The 26725-nt window shown below is 34.9% G+C and overlaps 1 protein-coding gene across 2 annotated transcripts; it reads right to left on the bottom strand.

The window, feature by feature from the left end:
• Positions 1-5074: 5074 nt before the first annotated feature.
• On the bottom strand, positions 5075-26035 carry LOC145675863 (uncharacterized). 2 transcript variants are annotated; one of them, XM_081746634.1, is made up of 2 exons: positions 25035-25421; positions 5075-8979 (listed from the first exon to the last, which is right to left on the bottom strand). In XM_081746634.1, the coding sequence occupies exons 1-2, from the start codon at positions 25094-25096 to the stop codon at positions 7812-7814; spliced, it is 1230 nt and encodes a 409-aa protein (XP_081602760.1). In that variant the 5' UTR covers positions 25097-25421; the 3' UTR covers positions 5075-7811. The 2 variants fall into 2 exon arrangements, with proteins under 2 accessions (XP_081602760.1, XP_081602759.1); XM_081746633.1 differs by having other exon boundaries at positions 5090-8979; positions 25282-26035.
• Positions 26036-26725: the final 690 nt, after the last annotated feature.

Raw genomic sequence — 26725 nt, 5'->3', positions numbered from 1 at the left:
GTTCCTTACTGCTATGGTGGTTACTAGTAAGTGCATCATATTATACTTCTGAGTATTACATAACTAGTGTAAACCCGACTAGTCGTGGTAAGTAAATCTACGTTTGCTCGAGCCATTTATCCTATCATCTGTAAGTGTCATATTACTCGTTATGCAATTTTATAAAAAATATATATGTATATGTTCCAATGTTTTGTTTGATATAAGTGTTGAATCCCATATCATTATTTTCAATTACAGTATAGCAATATGATGGGTGTGAATTTATTCAGTTAAGTAACTGAGCAAGTCACTAAGTATAACATTGCAGGGTTATCTCAGAAAGCAGTCACAATAGTAACGTCAGTATAATTTTGGTGTAATAATTGTTGAAATCTATTATTCTTAAACTGTGAATTTTTTTAAGTCAAATAAATGTTGCAACACCCTACCATAAGTGTTATGTTTTGTGAAGTCAACTCTGCAGTCTTGTATTTCAGCTTTGGCATTCTCATAAGATTCAAATAGGTAAGGAAATCACAGCACAAGGGAAGGGCTGTGCTCTGTACATTCGTAGAGTGTACAGGGGGCAGTCTCGCACAGGTTGGATTCGTTTTACCGTTGTACTAAAAGTTTGTTTTTCTTTTTTTTCTTTCTTTTTTTTCGTTCTTTCATTAACGCATTGATTTAGCGCAATCTTATGCAGTGTTAGCATCTTTTGCCATTTTTCTCCTGTGTTGTAAGTTGATCACAGGTGGCGACCCCTACCATATACTTATCATCTCAGTGCTCCGGTACTGAGCAATCAAACTTAGTTGTAGCCTGCCAGGGATTGGGCCCTCTGGGGCGCTACACCCCCTCTATGGAAGAAATACCTCATTATTCTCAAACCCACTAAACAACCTGGTAGCGCTGATCATTATCGCTCTATCGCCCTCTCCTTATATCTCTTAAAGGTCTTTGAATATATCTTTAATCAAAGCCTGCAATGGCTATCCGAACACCACCTTTTATTCTATAACAGCAATGTGGTTTCAGACTCGGATCTAGTGTTTCTGACTGCCTGTCTCTTCTTATCTCTGATATTCGGCTCGCTTTCTCCCGTACTCAGTTTCTTTATTGACCACTCTGAATCTTATAACACTGTTCCTTTTTACGACCTCATATGGTTTGGCAGCAAGGCATCCCTTCCAAATACGCCCGTATTATATGCAACCTTCTGGTCCAACGTACACTGTATATTTGCCTTGGTTCCCAACTCTTTGATGAACGTACGACTTCCCAAGGTCTACCGCGAGATTCAGTATTATCTCCTTTTTATGTAACGTTTTCTGACTCCAATTTTTGACCAAATGAGTCACACCGTTAGGTTCTTTTTTACCGTGATGATTTAACCTTCTATATTCCTTCTTCCTCCCATCAACTCGCTGTATCCTAACTTATTTCTGTTTTCACTGCATTTTCCAACTGGTGTTCTAACCACGGCTTATGAATTAACTGGAACAAAACCCCCTTTCTATTTTCACCCGAAAACGTACGGCAGCCCTTCCCTCCTTTAAATTTACCGGCATTACCACTCCGCCCCGTCCCTTTGTTGAATACTTCGGAATTTTCTTGTACTCTTTTCTACGTTGGATCCGCATTATCAACTTCTACGTAGAAAAATATCTTCCTTTTTACGTCTAATATGCTTCATTTCTACTTCTACCTGGTCTATTGATTTAGGTGTCCTTCTTCTGTTATATAAACTTGTCTACTTACCTATATAACGTATGGTGTTTTCTTCCTTTCCCCTTCGCCTTTTAACGTAACTCAACGCTTCCAATCCCTTCAATATACTACACTCTGTTGTACCCTTATCCTTCCTACCACAACTGCTGCCACTGTTCTTTATACAAAAACTATAGTCTTACCCTTAATAATCTACCTTCGATACCTATTGGATAAATTCTGTCTTTAACGTTTCAAACTTACCAGATCTTTTCTCCTCCCTAAACTCTCTTTGCTCCGACACCTTCATACAGCCCCTAAACGTTCTCCCTATCACCCTTCTCTTCCTTTCATATACACTATTTACCTTCACATTGCACCTTATCTGTTACATATCCACCGCACGTATACTCTTCCTTGCTACCTCCACGCATACCCTGTTTTTTCAACCTTCCCCCATATCCTCCTCCCCACACTCTCATCCCAGCCTCCTATTAATATCATTTCTCTTCTTCCTCCCTCCCCTCCTTCTGCACACTGTGCATTTCTACTGCAATGGTTCAGGTCAGGCATTGCATTTGGGTTCTGACTTTTATGATTCCTCTATCCATCAATGTTTCAGCTTTAAATTACCCAGTCACTACTTTCCTCACTGAAACTTATGCCCTATCTACAACCTATCTTCATTCTCTTCAGCATCAGTATGCATGCATCTCCATTACCACAGATTCTAAATCTCTACTCCAATACCTCCAATCTCCCCCTGGACTTTGAAATCGTCCTGGATTCTCTCTAAGATCGTCTCCTTATTCATCGACTCACTTCCCTCGCTTTACCACTTGCTTAATCTGGTCTAAGTGCCATGTAAGTAGAATCAGGAATTCTCTACCTGCCGCAGCTGCTCGATTTGGAGCCCTTCGCGGGACTCCCAATGCTATTTCCGTCTCGCCTATTGACCGTTTTCCACTACTTACTACACTTCATTATCAACGCTGGACTGCTTATAGTGCTTCTTGTAGAAAGTCACGTTTGTACTGACATCATCCTTGTTCTATTCGCTCTCCATCTGGGTTCCTTCCTCACACTCTTCCTCCCTCTTACATTCATTTTTTTCTCCCTAAACTGTCTTCCGTTACAGACTTTACTCTTTATACACCTCAACGTTTATTTATCTGTCAAAAACGCACTACTTCACTCTGTAGTTGTGGACTTGATGCTGGCACCATCAATCGCCTGCCTCTTTTTATCTTGCCCTGTCTAACAGCAATATTGCCTGCCATTTCCTGCAATTCTCCATAAATCTTTTGGTTCTAGTTCCTTTAATGTCGATTCGTTAATTTTCACACTATTTCTACATGTTCTTTACGCCTATTATATGTATATTTACAACGATCTACGTTATTACACGTCTTGTAATCATCTCTAAAGATTCATCTCATTCTTCAATCGTTTTAATTTGAAACCACAGCCTATAATTTTTCGGAAATGCGATCTACCAGTTTTCGTTGTTTCAGGGAAATTTTCCTAATGCTAGGGAAATTTCGTAGGTAAATTAAGCAAAATGGGAAAAATGGAATTTTTACTTTAAAACATGGAAACGCAAGGGAAATTCTCGCTCAAACTAATTGACCAATATAATTGCTTTAACTTTTCTTTGTTCTGTTTAATAAAGCAATACAATAGCAATGGTGTGCAACGCACCAAATAGCACAATATCCATTCATTTTTGGCTGGATGTATTTGTTTGTGTTTCTTGTAGAAGCAAGTGAAGGAAAAAAATAGAACCAAAAACAAATTAAATAAACAATGGTGTTAAAAATGAAACAGTAGATTCTCTCATTGTGGATCTTGCCCAAACGTGCTCTTTCTTTCTCTGTATGAGTATAGAATGAATATTATTTTAAGAATGAACATTTTAGAGCTTTATTTCTATTGAAACACTACATTTACGAGTTCGTTGTTGTCGTAGAAGTATGGTAGAGCTAGTGAATAATAATGCGACGTAAATTGTTGTTGATTTAAAAGATACTAACTTAAATATATGGCTATAATAAACATCAGAGCATAATACAAATTAAAATTATAGTGCGTAATTTGGGGAAGGGAACAGCAATACTTGAAGTCAAAATTTGAGCTACCCATTTACCGTTAGTAGAACCGGAACATTGATATCTTTGTGGCTCTTATGTGTTATTTCCAATTAATTCTATCAAGCGTATGTCCTACGTACATGTGAATCAAGTTCTCTTCAAAGGGGACGAATGTTGGTTCCAGTGCATCTTAGAACAATTGGAAACGGGGATAAAAAGAAAGTCTCGCAATGCCACAAAAGATAATAAAAATTACAGAGCTGCCTTAACTCTTTGCGGCACGGGAGCCAGCGTTATTTTGTACCCCTTGCTGCACGGGAAAAGGTTTCTTTTAAATATTTTAAAACTTCATTAAAATTATACATGTGCACAATCTCAAAACATACGAAATAAATTTAATTTACTTTTCAGTTAATAGATGGACGAAAAAATGAATATCAAAGATGGTAAGCACAACTTCCCACCGTGCCTCAAGGAGTTGGACGAAAAACAATTTCATAAAATACAGTTCAAAATAGTAGTTGGATGATGAAAGGTGGTTGAAAGGTTGACTTAAGGATAATAGTGACTTAAGTCAGTTCAGGATAGTAGTGAAAACTGTAGATCGTAGCATGAAGCATGAAGTTATGTTACGGAAAAGGCGAAAGGCAAAGAAGCATCTGTAAAATCTTAAAGGAATGTAAAATTCAATATCTTATGATCTCTCTCTCTCTCTCTTTTTTTTTTTTTTTTTTTTTGTTGAAAACGAATAAGAGAAAGCGCATAAAGAAAAGACAAAAGAAGCAGAAATTTTCTTATAGCCATTTATGAGAGAGCATGATATTTCTTGTGTACAAACGCATTAGTAGCCTATGCAAATTGTGTAAAATGGGACAATCAAAACAGTAGACTAAGTTATTTCTTCCCTTTGCTTAGCATATAACATTTGAATTTCTCATTACCCTTTCACAAATCAACAGCGGACATCGGAAGAAAATTATGTATCTTCGTTTTCTTTCTAAATTCATTACAAATTGTGTGGAATCATCACTTTTGGAATATTATTATTATTATTATTATTATTATTATTATTTTACTATTTTGGCTGGCACTTCCTTTAATATAGTTAAATTAATCGTATCACATGAATAGTCACAGGAATTGGACAATCGACAAACTAGGGAGATTTTGATAAAAATAGGGACACTTTTTGTCAGTCGGGGGAAATTTTCTCAAGGATACCTACGAACCTTGAGCAATGTTGCCAATTTAGTGATGTTTTCGCTAGAACTAACGAATTTTTGAAATGTCTAACGACAAATATTTTTATTTAGCGCCTAGCGACATATAGGAATTAAAATATTTTTTTCTATATTTATATTAAACGTTCCAAAATTTTGCATTTTGTGATACTAATAATTACTTTTACACACTCGGTTGAACTACTACTATGACCCACTTAGTTTCATCGCTGCTATGAGGATTTTGCCCTTCTGCACTTACTGATGGGTAAATTACCTGAAATATATTTTTTGGGAATATTCCCAGGAAGATTTCCCAAAATGGGAATTTTCCGGGAATTTATGTGTAAACGAAAGAAACTTGCATTCTATTACTATATTGATTTAAAAGTCTAATTCCTTTTTTAATCATAGTATATTTATTACTGTTTCTCCAGAGGATTCTTTAAAATGTATATTTTAAACGGTATTGTGTTATTTTATTATGTTTAGAGAGTGCGTACAAATGCATATTTGCTTACAATATATTTTATGGGAATAAATACCGGCATGTTGAAAAGCATTTGGTGTAGGAAGTCCACATAATTTTATACCACTAAACTGTTAACATGTAAGTGGATTTTCTAAAGTTGACCCTACTACTGATGTTATATATATATTACATTTTTAAATGTTATAAACAAATTAAGTTGAGCAACTGCCAGAAAACACATGTCTCATCATTTTATCAACATTTAAGCATACATATTTGTCCACAATATTTGGAAGATACTGACTTATCTTTAGAATTTTTGATGTAATATTGCCACACACGACCTTTTCTCCTACCCATATCTCTAAATTTCATGCTTTAATTCACATGTAATAGAAGCCTGAGTACCTATTCAGAAGCACTGGGCTAGACATCGGACAGACATGTATATTACTAACGGTGATTCGGGGTGTATTAATATAACTTCAGCCCTACCTCCACAGAATTTCTAGACTACTTTTCTGAGTTGTTCCTTTTCATTTATAAATTAGTGTTTTGATACTTTATAGTACAAATAGAAATGGAAATTTAAAAATCATATTATTAACTTTTAGAAAATAAAATAAAGAAATTAAAATAAATTTCTTCCCGGGAATTTATATGTCAGGGGAAAAAACCTGGGAATATTCCCAATTTTTATTTTCCTTCCCACCGGGAATATTCCCACTGCCCATCCCTACTGCACTGCGGGTTCGGAAATCCGGGAATTTCGCGTTCCTATCTAGTTGTACAATAGTTGGTAACCTCTTTCATTGCACACTGCATGCAGTGAGAGTGGCGCTGGAGAACCTTGAGGTTTTTTGCTTCAGTGTAGTGCGTGTGATTTATAAATTAATATAACTGTGGTTGTTCTTAATATAAATTATATAGAAATTTTCTTGAAATGAATTGGTTGATATGTTGCAATACGAAAGCAATATGAATTTTCCCCTCAAAAAAAAAATTTTATAGTCACTGCTTTTTGTGGAGAAAGCAATAAAACCACAAATATATAACGATGAGTGAAATTGGCAGGCCCGTATCCACTGGGGGGAAAGAGGGGGCCGGGCCCCCACTAAACTTTGGCTGGCCCCCTTAAAATTTCACGGTAGGCTTGCAAATGAACTATAATATTGTGATGAAGTATAATATGATTGGGTTTTATACAGCACTGTCACAATTTAAACAATCCCTCTAAATTGTAAAAATGGAACCCGCAATCCGAAGTTTGACTTCGCGGAAGAGGGGAGGCAACCGGTTCCACCGCCTTGTATCTGACTTTACTTTTGAAAAAAAAAAAAAAAGTTGACACTAAATTGGGAGAAGAATTCTAGGTTTCTGAAAGAAGAAACAGCTAAAATTTCTTTGTGGGGAAAAATATTGTTTCTCTAATCAAAGATAACAGGAAATTTGTTCCTCTTACAACAAAGAGTAGATTTTATAAAATACATCTCTTTTTATTATTATTATTTATCCCCACCAATGATTGCTTTCTTCATAGCCCTGTCACATTTACTGCCGATCCTTTCTTGTCATTTCAAGTAAGAAAAAAAAATTACATACTTTTGAACACACTAAATAGATTCGATTAACGAATCTAGAGAAAGCCTATCAAAAATGTAAGTTGTAACTTCTGGTATTAATTGCTCTTCTCTATGATATTTTGTTTCTCAATATAACATTACTGGCTAGTTGCAGTTTTGCTAATCTAAGCAGTAAAAATTAGAACGCAATAGATACAATGCCATTTTAAAAAATGTATACACACCATCTGTGTACATTTGTGATGTTGCTAAAGCAACATAAAATTACAAATAGCATACGAGTTTTTATTAGTGAAAGAAATCATAACTAATATACCTGATGGTGGAGATTTGCAACAGTACATATTTAGAAGAGAAATTTTTCATCGAATGGAAAATTTCAATACAACACGCGAAGAAAATATTTCCTTCCTCAGGAGGATTCACATCTCCTGTGAAAATATTTTAATTTACTTCAATACAAATAACTATTTCTATACCTTCTTCTATCACAAATGACCCTCCACACAGTATGCGATGATATGACTTTTCACTATTATGACAGAGCATGTGATCTTGAATCACCATTCCGGATAAAAGATCTGTCATACTGAATTAAGAATATAGCCTCTCGACAATATGGATGATTTGAAATTTTAAATAGCTATATTAAATAACGCTTTTCCGCACGAAAAAAACAATATATTTACTTAGGCATTTGAGTCTCTAATCCTTTTAGGGAAAATGCTTCTCTTCACTAAATACATGGGTTCTAGTATTATTTCGCATGAGTACGCATGTGATTTTTTAAAGTACTCTTAAGAGTAAATGCTTTGCTGCAGTGACTGCAAGAATATTTTCGCTCACCTGTATGACTTAGCATGTGATCATTTAACGTACTTTTAAGAGTGAAAGATTTGTTGCACTGAACGCAATAATGTTTCCTTTCACCTGTATGACTAAGCATGTGTCTCTTTAACTTATATTTTTCACTAAATGCTTTTCCACACGCAATACAAGAATGCAGTTTCTCCGTTATATGAGTCAACATATGCCTCTTCAGCATATCTTTGAGAGTAAATGCTTTGCCACACTGGATGCATTGATGTAACCTATCACTGGTATGAGAAAGCATGTGTCTCCTTAAATTTGACATCACGGTAAAAGATTTATCACATTCAACGCAACGAAATGGCCTTTCACTACTATGAGAGCTCATGTGCCTAGTCAAGTTGCCTTTTTGAGTAAATGTTTTGCCACACTGGTTGCAAGAAAATGCCCTCTCCTGTGTGTGAGTAACAACATGAAGTTTTAAACTACCTTTTTGAATGAAAGCTTTACCACACTGAATGCAAGAATGTTTTCTTTCAGCTGTATGAGTAAGCACGTGATAATTTAAAGACGTTTTTTGACTAAATCTCTTACCACAAAAGGTGCAAAGATGTGGTTTCTCACCTGTATGAGAAAACATATGAGTCTTTAAAGTAAATTTTTGAGTAAATGCTTTGCCACACAGGACGCAAGCATGTGCCCTCTCACCAGTATGAGACAAAATGTGATTCTTTAAAATACATTTTTGGGTATATGATTTCCCACAGAGGATGCAAAGGTATGCTCTCTCAGATGAATGAGTAAGCATGTGTCTCTTCAAATTACATTTGATATTAAATACTTTTCCGCAGTGAGGACAACTATGAGCTCTGTGATATTTATGTGGAATCAATTCCTTTTTCAAGGTGGATTTTTGAACAACTTCCATGCTATGACGAGGATTACTGTATGAGGAATATCTTGTATCATTTGAAATTTTAATTGAAGACAAGTAATCTTGGCTACAACTATTATCACTCGTACGATTTATATCCATGTTCATTGCAGTTTGTGTTGAAAGATCAAATCTCTTGTAAAGCACCTTGCTAGATCCATACGAATTGGTTATATTAAATCTGAAAAATATTCAATATATTATAGTGAAAGTATCTATTGTAACTATACAATTAACAGACACCGTTGAGACAAAGATAGTTGTAACACTTACAGGGAGATTACAGAAATTTACCTCGCAAATAATTAGGGTCCTTTAGCAGACTATCCTAAAAGCGTTATTTATAAATAGAGTATAATATCTAAACATTTTTCTCCTTCAAATTAACTACAGTAGGAACACCAAATTGCTTCGTGAGGGAAGAAATATATAGCTCTGATATGAGTTTATTTACGTGTGTTGGAAAATAGATAGACTGCTTTTCATTTTAATTTATTTTTTTTTGTCATTTCCATATCACCTACCTGCAGTAATACATTTATTCAAGTAATGATTATATTAAAATTAATTGTGTCTGTTTGTTAATATTTAAATATAAACCAGAATACTTTTATTGTACACATAAAAAGAACTATTTTAACAGCGTGTGATTTTTCGATTCAATTATTCCTCACCGCCATTTTTAAATTCTTTTGTAACCAAACCATTATAATACTATTGACATAATCATAAGACGATTGTTATTATTTGAAGCAATTTGTTGTTCACTGGTTGATAAAGAATCCAATGGTTTCCATTTTGTTATTTTACTTGTTTTATGCAGTGCTTGGTTCAGCGTTTGTGACCGTGTGAATTGACGTTTATGATTTGCTCTTTAACAGAGATTAATGTTACAGCTTTATTTTTATATTGAATTTCATTCTACATAGAAATGTTGTACATGGTTAGCTAATCGTAAATATAGTGATGAAAATAAAAGAAATCTAGGTTTGCTTTCTCAAAGCTTTTGTTTCTTGTTTAGAAGATAGATAGCAACGGGCAATTTCATTAGATGTAGGAAACCTATTTTGGGAAAATTCTGTGTTGCACTTGTAAATGACTTTTCCTACCTACTTACTAACATTCTCGTTTAAACCTTGCAGTTCTTCTTTTTTATTTTTCTGACCCAATTTAATTTTATTTATGTATTTTTGTAACAGTCGACTTGTAAACCAGTAATGTATTTGTGATTATTTTGCAAATAGTTCTCTTCAACACTGCACATTTTTTGCGCTTCGGTTCGTTACTTCTTATTTGTATGATGTGTCCGAATGGATACTACAAACAATTTTTTTTCTAGCGGGGGAGATCAAATGGTCTCCGCTCGATTGTCCTCTCTGTTAAAGTGTTTGCCTTAGCTAGATTCAAACAATCATCAGAGGATTACTAAGGAATACAAAGCATGTGCATTCACTACAAAACATCAAACAGCATTGATCACTAAATGTATATAACACTTCCTATTTTGAATTTCTTAACAGAAAATCCCGGCACTCGATACTTCAAATATAATTGCTATTCTCAGAAATTGTCTGTATGAAGAACACTTGAACAATTTATTCCTGTCATTCACCATTTTTCAATTTCCAAAGTAAGTGACGAGTCTGATAAATAGACAAATTTACTGTACTGTTCTTGCAGGTTATTGGAAGGAGTAAACTGTCATTGTATGGTGACTGGGATAAGCCCTTTACGAGGTAATGGTGACTGTTTTGAAACCAAATGCAAAATATGATTTTTTTTTGACAAATCTATAGTTCGGTGTGCGGACGAAACAAAATTGTGCACCAAAAGTTTAAGAATAATTTAAATTACTAATATAAACTATGCCAAAGATTATCTGCTTATATCATCGTAAGAGAAATAGGAAAGATGTTTTGTAACAGAGAAATATAACGTAGAAATTTGTACCTGGTGGCAAAGAAACCTAATATAAACACACCAAACACGAATCATTTAACGCGTAGTAATAATCGTGGTTCAGTGCTCAAGGCGCTTAACAAGTAATCTGCACGTCCTCGGATCGGAGCCATTCCTTATATATATACTTTAGAAATTTTGGTGAGGATTGGTCGGCGATGACACACGTTTTATTACCTTAAACTATTCGATACTCGTATGTTTCAACATTTCAATAATCAAGCCATCAGTAATAATAATAATAATCATCATTATCTTGCAAAAAATGAAAAGTTAGGAGCTCACCATCGCTCAGGTAATAACATTACAAGCAGAAACGTCACATTTGACACAAAATTGCAGTTTTGTTTAGTGTTACCCACGAGAAAAGGGATTTCTCATTTCGTTTCTAAAACAAAACAAACAAAATCGAGAGAAAAATGGACATTTTATATTCCAGACGAAAGAAGGCAAACACAAATTATCTCGATTTGCAGATGAGAATCGAGACGAGACGAAAAGTATAGTAAAATTTTTTAATTTATCTCCTTTCTTGAAGAAGTATATGTCAATTTTCTAAGTCACAATTCAAATATGGAGTGAAACTTGTACTGTGTTTCGTTGTTTTGTACTTTGAAGATCATCGAATTATGGCCTGTATAGGTACTTTTGAATTGAAGCTTTTATAATTACATCTGCATATGCTAAAATTTAGTTTATTATGTGTCGTACTTTTCAGTGATATTCAATTATCTTTATTAGTTATTTTCGTTAAATCGTACTGTAGAATACTTTTTACATAAAGCTTTAATCAACCACTTTCGTTTAATATTGGGAAGTTGATAAGGTATATATTGAACATCCGGGCCCCCTTCCCAAAATTTTGACTTTGTAAGTTTTGCCTAATTTTAGTGCAATGTTTTAAAAAATAATACCATTATTATTATTATTATTATTATTATTATTATTATTATTATTATTATTATTATTATTGAAATTTTGTGAATTTAATGGTTTACTCTGTTCCAAAAAGGGGTAAGCGCTGTCTTATGATTATTTAAGTTGTAGAGAATACAGCTTCGGGACAGTGGGCATTCTCCTGGACAATCGTCCTGGATGTAGGATTTCTCGGAGTTCTGTTTCCTTCCATTTCCTTCATTCCACTATTTCTTTCTCTGATTATCAAGATACCTGTAGTTTGGCCGATATAATCATGGAACGAAAAACTTAAAAACAATGGGCCTTATGCAGAGTCGTTCTGACGCCTGATTAGTGTCATACTAAAGAGTTCGACTAACATATGTTTACTGCAGTAGTCAGGTCTTTAGTATGACGTTAATCATACGTCAAAATGACTCTGCATAAGGCCCAATGTTTTTTAGGGACCTTGTGAGTTCTGTAGCCCTACTTTCTACATGAAATATTACCGGAAACTTTTCGTTTACCATTTAGTTTGTTGTAGGGACGTATGCAGAAGGCATGGCGTGGTGATCCGAAACTTCACTCCAAACCAGGCTATTTTGTAAATTTTGCCTAATGTTAGGGGCGAGTTTACAGATCTGCACCATAAGCATAATGCAATCTGGCGTCATAAGGAATTTGCCTTTTCCATTGTTTATTATTATTTGTATTATTGAGGATTTAAATCCTCAATATTACGTTCTTTTCTAACAAGGATAAAGCCATTCCTGGATTGTATCAGGGCTACACTCCCTTGCATATAAACTTGAAAACTCGTTAACAGACGAAGTCGAAGTAAGTAATCCTAAGTCCGCCACAAATCCCGCAGATCTATATCTAGGAAACTGCATTTTCCTTCCGTTCTTTATATAGACAGTAGTTGCAAGCTGTACATGTGCCGCCAGTAGGCAAGCGTGTAGAGTCGTTAAGTCTTCGTAAAGAACTTGCTACTCCGAGCAAACGCTGATTATGCAGGTTTTAAATGCTAAGCGTTGACCGAACAAATTTGCGAGTTTGAGGGCAAAGCCTTCAGCCAGACGAAGGCTTGTATTGAATAAACTCTGGTGAAGACACTAAGGAGGCTCACACAATGTTTTCTTAATTAATAATGAAATCGGAAGTGATAGTAGATCTATACCACTTCCTGCGTTAGTAATGGGTTAAGGATTGAGATGAAATGTTTTCTTTAGACGGTTAATCGATTACGGAAAATCGAGTTTTTTTTATCTATTAGAGTTTTTCTTCCATAGCAATCAACGTTAAAAACAGGAAATAGTCAATAGCTACCACTTCCAGTTTTAGACGTAGGTTAAGAATAGAGATGATATGCATTCTTAGGACGCTTAATCGATTTTCGAAATCCGCTTCTAGCTTTCTACTAACGTCTTTTGCTCTAGTGATCAATATTAAACCGGAAGTCGTTGATTTCTGCCAATTCAAGTTCAAGAGTCACCTCCATTAATTTTAAAACATTTTTTTTCTGCGAAATTATGTAACACTTGGTTTAATTCCAATTAAACTTGATACATATATGCCTTACAATCTGAGAAGAAATACTCGGGAAGGTAAGGGATCCCTAGCATCCCAAGGAGTATGGATGGGAGAGATGACATTTTAAAAATAATTTGAATGATCGATATTCGTGTTGAATCCATAGTTTTCGGGTCAGTCGCTGAGATGGATAATGACTGTTTCCATGACGTTCAAGTTCATCTCTGAGGAATCGGGAAGGTTGACATTTGAAAAGTAATCGAAAATGAAGGATATTAAAGGCAAATCCATAGTTCTCATTAGTGCTGAAACGAATAGTGGCACTTTTGATACTATTTAAAAGGAAGTTAGAAGGCAAATTTTGAGTTTAGTTAATGTAAACTTATGCACTAAGAAAAAAGTAGACTATTTGCCATACTAACTGGTAGGTACGACTGTAGAGTTTTTTTTTTAGTATTTTTATTGTATACTTTTTAAATAGCACCATGATGTAGAACGAAGAGAGAGTGAGAGGTTTCTGGCCTTTTCAACATATTCTTAAACCTTAATAAGGATTTTGTTAAGATTTTTTTATATAATTTTAATTTATGTTTGTTTCTTATATTGCAAGTACACAAAACTCGTAAGATGTAAATACAACTTAATTTTGAAGGGCCCAGAAATGGCGACGCTCTTCCTGTTGTTCTAGTAGCTAGCACGCACGCCTTTCGTGCACGGCGTCCCACGTTCCATTCCCGGTGGGAGTCCCTTAAAAATTAGAACGATTACTGCGTTCGAATTTCAACTTAATTTTTGAGTCCACGTCTTTTATAACCTCGTTGTAGAAAAAGAATTTTAAACTTAAATAATTAAATAACTCGAAACTGATGGGAGCTTAAAACTCAAAATTCGGCAGAAAACTAGCACAAACTTTGGCATATAAAAAGTATCAAGCGTCCAGTTGGAGGGGGAGGGAAACGAAAGGAACATGGACATAAGAGCATAAAACACATTATTGAAATGGCAGTCAGTGATGATTAGAGGTGGCTCGCGGGCCTAGAGCTTCGAAATTATCTCTAGGGTATTTCCCCGAACGTGTTCAATTTGGGTTGCTACAATTTTCGCAGTACTATTTTCACCCATCTTTTATTTAATCACCCCGCTCTGGAAAATCTGAAATGAACATTGCCTCCTATCATGCTCAATATAAATTACAAGTATTTTTGCAGTACTGATTTTCACCTCGTGTAATGAAATTCTTCCACGAGAAAATCTGTAATCAACACTGCTGGTAACTACGTCCTCTACTAATATAGAATTACAAGTACAACTTTATTTTCATATTTCTTTCAACAGTTGACCGATTTAAAAGTGTATTATAATTCAAAGTACTTATCATATTTCTGGGAATGGCGGAAACTTCATAACGAGGAACTACATAATTTATACGGTTTACACAACACTGTTAGGGTCGTCAAGTCTAGGAGGCTTAGGTGGGCGGGTCAGGCAGATAGAATGGAAGGAGAAACGGTTTCAAAGTATTTACTGGAAGAGCAATCGGAAGACGACCATTAGCAAGACCTAGGCGCAGAAGGGAGGAAAATATTAGGATGGATCTTGCAGAGATTAGAATACAAAGTAAAAACTGGGTGCAGTTAACTAAAGATACAAGTCAGTGGAGAGCTTTTGTGAACGCGGCATTGAACCTTCGGGTTCCATAGGACACAGAATTAGTTTTAGTTATCATATTTCTATCGTAAATAAGAATATGTAGTTAACTTCTTAAACACCTCGCTCCGCAGGAATCCCATCAGACTGTGTAACAAGCAAAAGCAACAGGTCTGGCATCTCAGAAATGACAAAGAAGAAAAAAGAAAAGCAAAAGCAGCACAGCAGTTTCTTATCGCAGCTTTGCTGACAACATAGTTTCGGTCTTGACTTACGCCAATAGACCTACAAGCGGTGTATAAGAGTTATACAGTTACAATATATGTTGTGCCACAGTAGCACGACAGGCGGAATCCACGAACTACAAATCAATTTGTTTCCTACAAATATCAATCACTGTTGCACCCTCTTTACATTCTACACGTGCTTTTTTGTTCCACTTTTTGACCTTGACAAGCAGAAGTACCAGGCATTCCGAGTTAACAACCATAAACTGCTTGTGTACAGAGTACCTTTTTAGGTCCTCGAATGACTGAGCGCGAAGAACAAGGGTGATGACCCGATGACCGCATACGGCAGCCAAAATCACCCGGTTGCAATAATAAATGTAAAATACAAATATAGAACCTTGGAAATGTCGTAAGGATATATACAGGGTGTTTGGAAAAGAACTCCTTAGTTTTGAGTATAAATTTAATTAGGAAATGAATGAAAACTAACGTGAATGAGAATTTCTTCAAGTTTTGTTTAATGTTGATAGAGGTCAATGTGGGATCCATTTGTACACTAACGCTTACTCTGAAAGACTTTAGCCAATGACGGATAGTTTATGCTGTAGGTGGTTCACCATCATACTGACGTCTAAAATTACATTGCACTGTTATAACCGACTCAGTTTTCACAAGCGAAATAACAAACTGCGCTTTCTGTTGCGGAGTATACGTTGTTGCTAAGTTGCTCTGCATTGCACGCCTGCCTGGACTGAACTGAGAAAACAGGAAAAAAGAGCACTGATGCCGTCTTAAGTTCAAGCAGACCTGCCAACTGCAGGGAGCCAAACTTGAAGAGTTGATGAATCAAAGACCACAAACTAGAATAATGTATGTCACTTTGTACAGATTCTAGGACACATTAAAACTAGCGAGTTCTTTATCAAACATAATGTATATATACAATATATATACACCGTAGGACGGGTTACTTTGCACAAATTATAAAAAGAATTCCAAAATCCTCCGTCGGTAAAGCCATGAATTGTTACGAGAATGTTTCAACTGCACCGTAAGATAGAACATTTAACTGTATTTTGACTACAGTGTTAACAGCTAGCATCAGTTCTAAATAACCAGAGGATTTGTTGTTCGAGAGTACGGAAACCAGTAATTAAAAAGGCCGTCAAAATTTGAGAGATATCGACTACAAGAAATTCTGTCGAACTCAAGCCAGTCTCGTAGAATGCTACTGTGTATAAAGTGCTTTTGAAGCAATAGTTAGATTTGAAGTGTGAAAAGGTTTAAAGACATAAAAAAGTAAAACGATAGAAGGCGGTTTGGCCTCTGATTTGCGTCACTTTTCACAAGTCCAAAGTAACCCCTTAGAAAGGAAATAATTTCTGCTGGTACTTTATGTCCCAGATTACTAGAAAACAGGTTACCTCGGACACTTCGGTTTTCATTCGGAGGGAGTCGGTGTAGATCCTAATACGTCACCCGTAGACCCAACACTTTGAAGACATTTGAGTGGGTGCGAAAGAATGATAATTTTTTGACGAGCATGTGTGACAAGTGTTTTGGAAATCTTTTTTTTTTTTTTTTTTTTTTTTTTTTTTTGTTCGAATAAAACTGTACTCCATTCTATATCGTAATCTAGCAGATTTTCTCAGATGTTCGTGTTAGTGAAAACTTTGGCTAGTTTCGTGACTATCTCGTTTTCGAATATATTATTTTTAGTTGATATGTTTACTAATAATTATTATAGTTTTCCTGGAATGCATCTGTTATATTCACATTTAGACTGTCGTGCATCGAATGTAGTGATATTTTATACTTTTTTGATGATATTAAAAATTTAGTTTTTAATTAGTTGCTCCTTCTGCAATACTGACAAAAAATTTTAAACGTTAATATCGCGGAGACAAGGTGTACTGCCGCGGTATGCAACACCAGTTAAGTGAGAACGAAAAAGATGATCTTAGAAAACATGTCAAATGCTTTCGATTCCCAGAAGATGCAGAACTATTAAGACAGTGAGTTCAACGTGTTAGGCATGATGGCAGTAGAATCCAGATCTGTGTAAAGTGTGTTCGGAACATATTGTTCCCCATAACTTCGATAGAGTCCTAAAAAACGAACAATTAGGACTGCCTCTCGTCATGAAACTATAAAAAAGGACACGGTTCCACCAGTTAATTTAAAGTTACTTAAAGATGCATATAAGGAAAAACAATCTGAAAAACGCGCGAAAAGAAAAGCAATAAGAGGCAAAAGAAAAGATGTACCAACTTTACTGCAGTTCCTGGGAAAATAATACAGTCTCTAGATGCTTCTAAGGTTAATACAGATGGAACTATAGTAGATGATTCCTTTATTTTGCTTCAAAAGCAAGTAGATGAATTAAAACTAACTTTTACAGGAAAAAATGAAGAACAAAATATTAAAAGATCAGCTTGAAACAAAGAAAGGAAATTAGCCCTTAAAAGAACACCACTTGCAGATTTGCGAAAGTGAACACTTCAGTATAGAAGTACGTGGGTTCATGAGAAGCTTGTATGATATTGAGAGGATACTGGTAACCAAATTAAGATGTTAACAAATAAACAAAAACACATTAGATGGTTGATAAAGGTATTTATATAGTCTTTACGCTAATGTACCTAGAAGGGAAACGTACATATATCTTAGACAAAAACCAAACTGAAGTAAGATTTGAAGCTTTCCTGGCGGCGTATATGATAAAGTTCTTCTCGGGCAATCAGCCAGGTGAAAACTGGTGGATAGGCCAACGTTTCGAGAGCTGTCATCGTTCTCGAAACGTTGGCCTATCCACCAGTTTTCACCTGGCTGATTGCCCGAAAAGAACTTTGTCAAAAACCAAACTATCCACTACCTCCATTGTCAACTTTACAGAAATAAGCTTCAAAAATCGATATGAAAAGCGATACTTATATATTGGATCATATTTTATGTCTGACGAAAGTAGCTGGATTAAATTATAAAAATACTGAAAAACTTATTTCTATAGTTTGACGAGATGAAAGTTAAAAGTGCTTATGAGTAAGGCCACTTGAAAGATAAAATTGTAGGCCATTATTCTAGAATGCAAACTGTAATGGCCAGAGATTTGTTCAAAAATTTGAAACAATTAGTTTATGTGAAATTTGATCAAAATATATCTAAAATCATTCTCGACAATTTCATTCTCCAAATGTCAGATATAGGATCCCGAGCCATAGTCTCAAGTGTTCAGAGTATGCGAGAAAAGTATCTTCCAAAGAATCGTTTAACCCAAGGAAGCCGAAGAGGTGCCTCGGAGGCACCCTGGTCCACTTTTAATGCCATTATTCGCAATAGATATTTCGTCCCGTGTCCTGCGCTCTAGAATTCTCCTGTCTTTGAAATACACCATCTGATTGCGATTCCTAATTTTTCTAAATTTTACCTCAGTAAAAATACGGTTATTTTTATACTAACGTAAAGATCGAAGCGGTGCCTCTAAGCCTTCTATTGAAATATGTACTTTTCTAATCATTGGTACTGTTTATTTTTTATTACCACTGATAAATTATTGCATAGCAAAGTAGTGAATAGCCTTTTCTATTGATGAGGGAAAATAAAAGTGGTCGTGGTGAGTTGAGGTAGCTTGTATATGCAGCTTTGATTTATCTTCATTATGCACTTGTGTGAAAGTTATGTTGTAAAGAAAACTGGTATTATTATATTATTTTTGTTTCAATGTACGAACAAGAGGTAAAACAGTGCAAAGCGACGCGACGTAAACACGCTCTTTGACAATGTTTTGTTCCTTTTATACAAGAGAGAGCAAGCAGTTTATGTTCTATAAAGTTGATAATATATGAATCATTTATGGAACCTTTAAACGTGAGCGATTTCTGAATTTTGCTTCTGAAACATTTTTTAAACTGCACGCGCAGTTTGAGTAACTACGCAATGTCAAAGAGAGAGGTTATTATCAGCAAGGAAAGACATAACAGGACAACTTAATAGCATATCTGATGGCGGCACAGACAACAGTTCAGATTCGGACAATCGTCAAGTATTGGGGAGTGACGATGATCATCTTAGTGTGTCTTCGGACGTAAGTGACACTGTGATCGAATTTGATGAAATTGCTTCAGATAATGAACCGTCGTAGGACGTTTCAAGTGATACCGGAAATGATAGTGCGTGATTTTCATTTCAAAAGACGGTATACGATGGGAAAAGACTCTTCGTGTTATTGGAAAAGTGCGTGCGCATAATATTGACAACTGTGCTGTTAATAGAGTGACTTTACCATCTGCAAAAAAAAAAAAAAAAAAAAAAAAAGTGCGGAATCTGCCTTTGCATTATTTTTGACAGACGAAATGTGACTGAGATTAAATCTTTTATAGGTTTGCTGCTGGGAGTAGGACACTTCAAATCAAATCATGTGCGCATCAGTGAATTGTGGAGTATAAATCATGACCCACCAATTTTTCGTGCTACCATGGTAAGGAACCGATTCAAAGATCTTTTAGTATACCTTCGATTTGATGATAAGTCATCTAGATCAGCGAGAAAGAAAAACGATAAATTTGCTCCCATTCGAGAAGTATGGAATAGTTGTGTCATCTCTTACAAAGCACTGTTCCCGGTGAAAATCTTACAATAGACGAACAATTGACACCAATCTGTGGTATATGTCCTTCCAGACAGTACATCCTATCAAAACCAGACAAGTACGGTATAAAAATTGGTGGATCTGCAATTATCCCATAAAAGGAATTCCTTATCTGGGAAAAAAAGGACGTACTAGCGTTGTGCTTGAACTTTACCAACCGTATTTCTTCAGAAACAAAAATATAATTTACATTTTTTTCACAAATTTAGAGCAAGCAGAAACTCTTCAGTAAAATGGCTTAACTTCGGTTGGAACTGTGAGAAAAATATAAAAATGTTGTACCTAAGGAATTTCTTCCCCGAAAAGATCGTCTGCCCGAAATTTCAGTATTTGGCTTCTCTGGAGACAATTCTCTCGTTTCCTATGTTCCCGATAAGAAAAAAGCAGTAATTCTATTATCAACAATGCGCCATAGAATTGATGTTTCCCCCAACAACAAAAATAAACCTGAAATAATCCTCTCATACAATGAACACAAAAGAGGAGTCGAAACGCTTGACGAAATGGTGCACGCATACCCCTGTAAGCGAACGACAAGCAGCTGGTCTTTCGCGGTTTTTCAAAACATTCTCGATATCTGCGGTATGACAGCTTATGTAATTTACATCAAGCTGAACCCGTTCTCCAATCCAAAACATAAATATTCCCGAAGAAGTTTGAGAAGCTTTGGTTTTTCCCCAAATTTGAAAGAGGTCGAAGAGTTCACTGCACCGTCCCATCCAGCAAGACATGGAAGCATGCGTTCCATCTATGGGAGCAGAAAGAAAAGAAATTGCACAAGATGGGAAAAGAAGATGCTATTTGTGCTCTCACATTAGAAGCCGTATGCAAAAACAGATATGCGAAAGGTGTATGAGAAATGTTTGTAGACAACATTCTTTAACAACACCATATTGCGTAAAATGTAACGCATGCAAAATGTAAAGTGTGTGAAATATAAAGTAAAATATTTGGGTTAGAAGTACATGTATCTACATGCAATGAATTATTTATTTTTAACAAACAGCAAAAGATACAAATACTTAACCTAAGCTAGCCTAATATAACCTAAGCTAAATGATCTTAATTTAACAGAAAAAAAAAACTAAGCAAATATATACACAAATGCATAAGGAGTCCCAGAGGCACCCCTTGAACCTTTTAAGGGTAAAATTACAATAGGCTGTCTTGGTTTCAATCAGCAAACTTTTCAAAATATGTTTTCGCTGACTCGTCCTCATGCAAGGCTCTATGATCATTTTACAGTTTTAAATGCATTAAAGGGAATCAAAATGATTATTTAATGACTGGTGTACTGGAAACATAAAAAAAAGTACTGTCGAAAATGATTTATTGCCAGCAAATTTCTTTTTAAGAATGTGGTGTTGTATGCAGTAATGTGAAATGGAAAACTTTCCATTCCAGAAAAATTTTACTTACATTTTTCCGGAAAATTTTACGTTCTAAACAAATATCAGTGATCAAGTCAGTCTATTTCTAATTAATAACATTGTCTGAATTCATTTGTAGAAATGTTAAAAGTAAAAGGACATTTAAAGAATGTGAAAATTTTTATGGTTCTGCAAATTTACAGCATTATGTAGGATCAAGTGACATTTTTTTATGAATCGAAAAATTTTCTGTTGTGTATGGAAAAACTGAAAAATTTTTTCTCAGAAAATTTTAATAACTTTGAAGCATTCTTTTTTGTTTTTTTGTGTGTGTGTGTGTGTCTGAATTGGAAAGTTTTATTTCTCTGTAGAAGCAAGTGAAAGAATTTTCATGAATCGGGAATCGGAAAATCTTCATTACAATGTAGAAAGGCTTGGAACAACGTTTCATAAGCCGGACAATTTTGAATTTTATGTACAGTGAGGTTAGGTGGTAAATTTTTCGCTATATTTAACTGCACATTGAGCTGTAAAACTGAATTGCTGTAGACGAAATTTAGACACCAACAAATTATAATTTTTCAATTAGTTTCCAGGAACCGGAAAATTTTCTAATATTTCGAGTTTGCAAAAAAAACTTACAGTGTTCCTCTCTCTCTCTCTCCCATTGTGTGTGTGTGTGCGTGTAAAGTGCAGGGAACATAGATCGAGTTCGTAAAGTACAAATATCCCATCATATTGTTTAAAATGTAACAAGCAATAAAAAAACTGCGAATAATCAATTATTTCAAAAAGAGAAAATGCCACAATTTCTTCCTATTTAGGCCTGCATATGTAATGAAATAATTCTGTAAAAGTTCCATAAAAAGATTATTTTTGTAACATAAAATAAGAAGAAATGCATTATGTTTAACACTCGTAGTAAATTTGAACTTCAATATTGGAGTTTTGTATAATCAGTACCTCAAAGGAGATGCTTTGTGCTGTAAAACTACAATTATTATGTTGAAAAAATGTTTTAGAAATAATAACTATTTGATTGAACTAATACATGTATAAAAAAAAGAAATATATTTTCTAATTTGTATACGAAAATAAAATTACTTGCTGCTTTTAGAGCGCACCATGCGCGTACATAATATAGCAACCATGGAGATGCCCTGTAGAATATTTTCCTTGGGCAACAATGGAACACAGCGCTAATAGCGCAGGTTTTGCGCTTCTTTTATTATATTGGAAGTACAACCACACAAGTCAGCTTGCTTATTAGTTACATTTTCCTTCTATTTTGAATTAATATGTGAAAAAATAAATATTTTTTTTCTAAAAAAAATGTTCGGTATTTTTTTGCCGTAAGCTGCATAAACTATGATTTTGGGTAGTAAAAATTTATAGTAGGTACTTTATCTTATTTCTACTTATGTATATAGATTGCAGTATGTAAATCCAGAAAAATAGTAAAGATATGAGAAAACTTTGTCTTACGCAGTTTAGATTGACGAAAAATGATTTTGTGAGATCCAATGAGAATTTTCGTGGAAGAACATATTGAAGATTTGCAACATTTTAGAAGAAATGAAGATTCGTTAGACTTTTAGTTCATAAAACCTCTTGAACACAATGTTTATCACCAATATAATTTACGGCTTAGCAACGATGTAGAAATAAGTAGAGTATGTCTTTTATGAATTGGAAATTTTTCGTAAATTTTTTTTCTAGAAAATTTTTCGGCAAATTTACCGGAAAATTTTCATCGCTGGATTTGTATACGAATGGAATGCTAAAAACAATGACCGAAGAAAAAGATGTTTTTAAGTTAAGTGAAGTGTACGTCACTGAGACGAAATCAGGAATAGTAAAAGACGGACTGGCCTATATAGCAAGTCGGATTGCAAAGAAACTCATTTAAGTAATAAGTACAATAAAAATATTCCCGTTCATCATTCTTCACATCGTTGATTCAAAGCTTGTCTCATGGTCATCTCAAGCATCACACAGAAGAATGACTTTCGAGCATAAAAGATATGGAAAAACAGTTTTCATTGTGCCTTGGAAGAACACTTCGTATTTAGGAAGATGCCGGAACGGATTTCTTGTTGGAAAAGGAATTACAAAGAGTGGTGGGTCCAGAAAACAGTTTGAGAGGGGCGATGGGCTTTACTCAAAAAAGGATTTTTCTTTTCCTTCTCTCTCTCTCTCTTTTTTTTTAACACTAGACACTAGACTAGACGTTCGGAGGCTTGAAGCTTATAGGCATAGGAATGACAAACATAAGAATTTTTAAAAAGAATTCATGCAATATGCGAGGAATTCAGTCTAAAAGGCCCACACACTAAATCTTCCACTGATTACGGTTGGAATGATATTCTTTGACATAAGGAATAACCAAGGCAAATCAGTTTGAGGGGATTTTTTTTTTCTATTCCTGAATTGGCATTTTTGTGGAACATATGCTAAACTATCAGAATGTGTTTAATATACCGGTAGCAGAAAATACATAATTTTCTGTACAAATATCAATAGTTCACACCAAGTACTGATACCGGTATCACTATTCTAATATCAATATTTCCAGACTACATGCAGTTTTGTGTAGGAAGTAAAATATATAAATACTGAAAGGAAAATATTGTACAGAAACATTACGTTCGTATCTTTAACATACTTTCCTTGTATGTGGTGTAAAGTATCCTCACCTGTCGGTTTAGTTCGCACCAAAGTTTCTATTTGAATAACTATATTGAAAATGAATGCTTACTAATGCACTTGCATGATATTTTTCCTTATATATCTAGCAATTATATGTTTAAAATACAGCGTTCTAAATTATTACATTTGTAAGTTACTAGCGACTAAAAAGTCATTACATCTGGTTCAAAGTGGCCGTTCTTACGGTTTATTATCTATGTCTAAAGCGCTTTCGTGTCTAAACCTAAAATATGCATTCAAACTCATTTTAGTGTACGTTAATAGTTTACCTACATTTAAGGCATATAATTACATAATATTCTAAAATATAACTGTTCATTTGTGTACCAAAACTTCCCTTTTAATCTTGCCAAACACAGATGACATTCGCTTTATGTACACAATAATTTCTTATACATTTTGCTTCCCACAGAGTACTAACATTTATCACTAAAATTTGAAAGCTTAGGCATCATTTCTTTAACTAACTAACTAAATAAATAAATAAATAAAAATGATTCGTCACTCCGCCGCAACTGAAAATTTGCGAAGTTTACCACAGAGAATTGCTAACTGTGATAGAACAAAAAAATAAAAACTAAAAAGAAAATATTCCTTTGTGAATACTGCTTATAGATAACACATGTTTTGGTATGACGGACATTACGGCAAAAGGTTACCCTATTGCGGAGAGAGTACATTCTGAACATGGAGAACATGTGTGCAAGCTGCAATATAATAGTGTCTCCGTTTTGGCTGTTCAACAACAACGAAGAATCTGTTGAATTTGAAGGAAAGACAGAATAATGAATGTAGAGATGCGATGGAGTAAGTATATGCACAATGCTAAAAAAGAAACAGAGAATGTTGCGGTTTGAAATGTAAGGCAAGAGTCAGTAGTGGGAAATGTTATTTAAAAAAAAAAAAAAACAGCAACGAAGGGAGCATCTGTTGAAGGTGTTCAACTGATAGCGGAAACGGTGCTGTATTTTACTTCCTAAAAAAACATGAAGTGTCATGTTATAGAATTGTACTGTTACCAACGAAATGTCGTAAAGCTATCCCACGTGCAGGGTATGTCTTTTCCACTATCATCATTAATGTCCGGACCACTGTCACTGAAAAGATTGATCCCTTCCCGGGTTAGGTATCATTCGTGTTTTATAGAAATCACTTAACTATAGTCAGCTGCAGTTTGAAGTTAGTTCGTGTTTTATACTAAGCCCTCTTCACGTCAATCTGCACCCAGGCATTCAATACCTACCTTATGGAAGATTTTCTAATGCAGTACGAGTACATTTCATGTAAAGAGAATATATTATTCATGAATGTATCATAAACGAAACGTATCCTAACCTATCTGATGAAACTGCCTGGAGTTTATTTCAGCTTCAGCAGGTGTTTTGTAATTTATCCTGTTAATTATATTCATTAGCTGGCGGGGCTCAGGCGAAGAAATGCCTAAATACATAATTAATCTGTGCCAAATAAATCAATATAACAATTATTACCTTAATGGCTCAACTGAATTGATAGTTTCGTTTGAGTTAGTTAAGTATGTTGCAGATGTCTCTTCTGGCACTTCATCTCTTGATGTTTCTAAATTACTATCACATGAAGAATCTAGTTCAGTTTTATCTTCCGACTTTACATTCAATTCTACACCGGTGTAAGACAACAAAGTTCCAATATTTTCCGCATGTTCTCCTTCCAATGAAGAAACCATGTGTTCGAGGGAATCTTCTTGAAGAAAAACATCATTAGCTTCTTCTTTGCAAATATATTTGGACTCAAAGTAAGTTTCGCCAGCCATTGTGCTTTCACCTCTAATAGGGAATTGGAACTAGGCGTGGAATTTTTACGTTATTTCTTCTAGTGAAGCAGCTAACTTCGAATAACATGGACTTAAGAAAACTAATACAACCAAGAAGGCGCTCATATAAACACACAAACATAAATTGCAATGAAAACATTATTTATGTTTCTTCGAAACAAAAAGCAGAAAAAAATACGAACTACTATTAGTATATTTTCTTCTTCTTCAACAGTCTTGCCAGGTTAATAATCTTAAGTGTCCCACACGAATACACATATAGTTGTCCAAAACAGGGAGGCTTTTCCAATTGATTTTTTTTTCATAGAGACAAGCTAGCAACAAAACGTTGTATTTACAGAATATCACTTAATGTGGAAATATCGAAGGTTATCTCGAAAAGCACGCACTAATAACACCAAATGACACTGAAGCAATATTCAATTCAATATGTGCAGTGTGATCTTTCGTTTTGATATAAATATTAAGATTTATTTTAATTTTGAAATATACGAGGACGGGTCAGAAATTATCTACACATTTGTCCTTCTGTTGCATATATGTAATGGCTGCTCCAATAGAAGTTTGGGGTTAAGTTCCAAAGTTGGGCCTCCGTTTCCAGCAATTTTTTTAAAAATTTACAGGAAAGATATGGGAAATTTGTTCGTTTGTGTGCTTGATTAGTATATAAGAGTCTCGAAAAATCTGTTTATTTGTTATATATAAACGGCTATACACATGGGACTACACGGCGAGCGGAGGGAACTACTTGGCGCAAGGTAACCGAAAGTTGCATTGTGGGAAAGAAACGAGCATTTATGTTATCAACATGGCGAATGTACAAGGGGAATGAACTATCAGTTTTAACATTTGTGAAGTAATACGTTGATAACGAGCAAAATCTTTTAAAAGTTTGTGAAGAGCACGGATTAATGAACCTAATAACAAGTTTCAGAAAGTGTGCAAAGGAGATAACAGCGAAAAACGTGGCGAAAGCGGACGCCCAACTTCGGAATAAATGCCGAAGTTTGCATCAGAGGAACAACGAGCAGTGATCCATTCCTCTGGTTGGAGAGTGTCAAAGTGTCAGACATTCATCGCAGGCTATCATCGCAATATGGAACAAATGCATTATCATGTAG

The sequence above is a fragment of the Thermobia domestica genome, chromosome 18 (assembly GCF_964235325.1).
Source record: "Thermobia domestica chromosome 18, izTheDome1.hap1.1, whole genome shotgun sequence".
Lineage (NCBI taxonomy): Eukaryota > Metazoa > Arthropoda > Insecta > Zygentoma > Lepismatidae > Thermobia > Thermobia domestica.
The sequence above is the reverse complement of the archived record's forward strand: the minus strand, read 5'-3'. Positions and strand labels throughout refer to the sequence as shown.

What these genes read in the sequence shown, in the direction of transcription:
- LOC145675863 (XM_081746633.1), bottom strand. Translation starts at nt 25,583, where the DNA reads ATGGCTGGCGAAACTTACTTTGAGTCCAAATATATTTGCAAAGAAGAA. An exon ending in AATTCAGTTGAGCCATTAAG is followed by an intron (nt 8,980 to 25,281) that starts GTAATAATTGTT and finishes AATATTTTTCAG; the next exon opens with ATTTAATATAACCAATTCGT.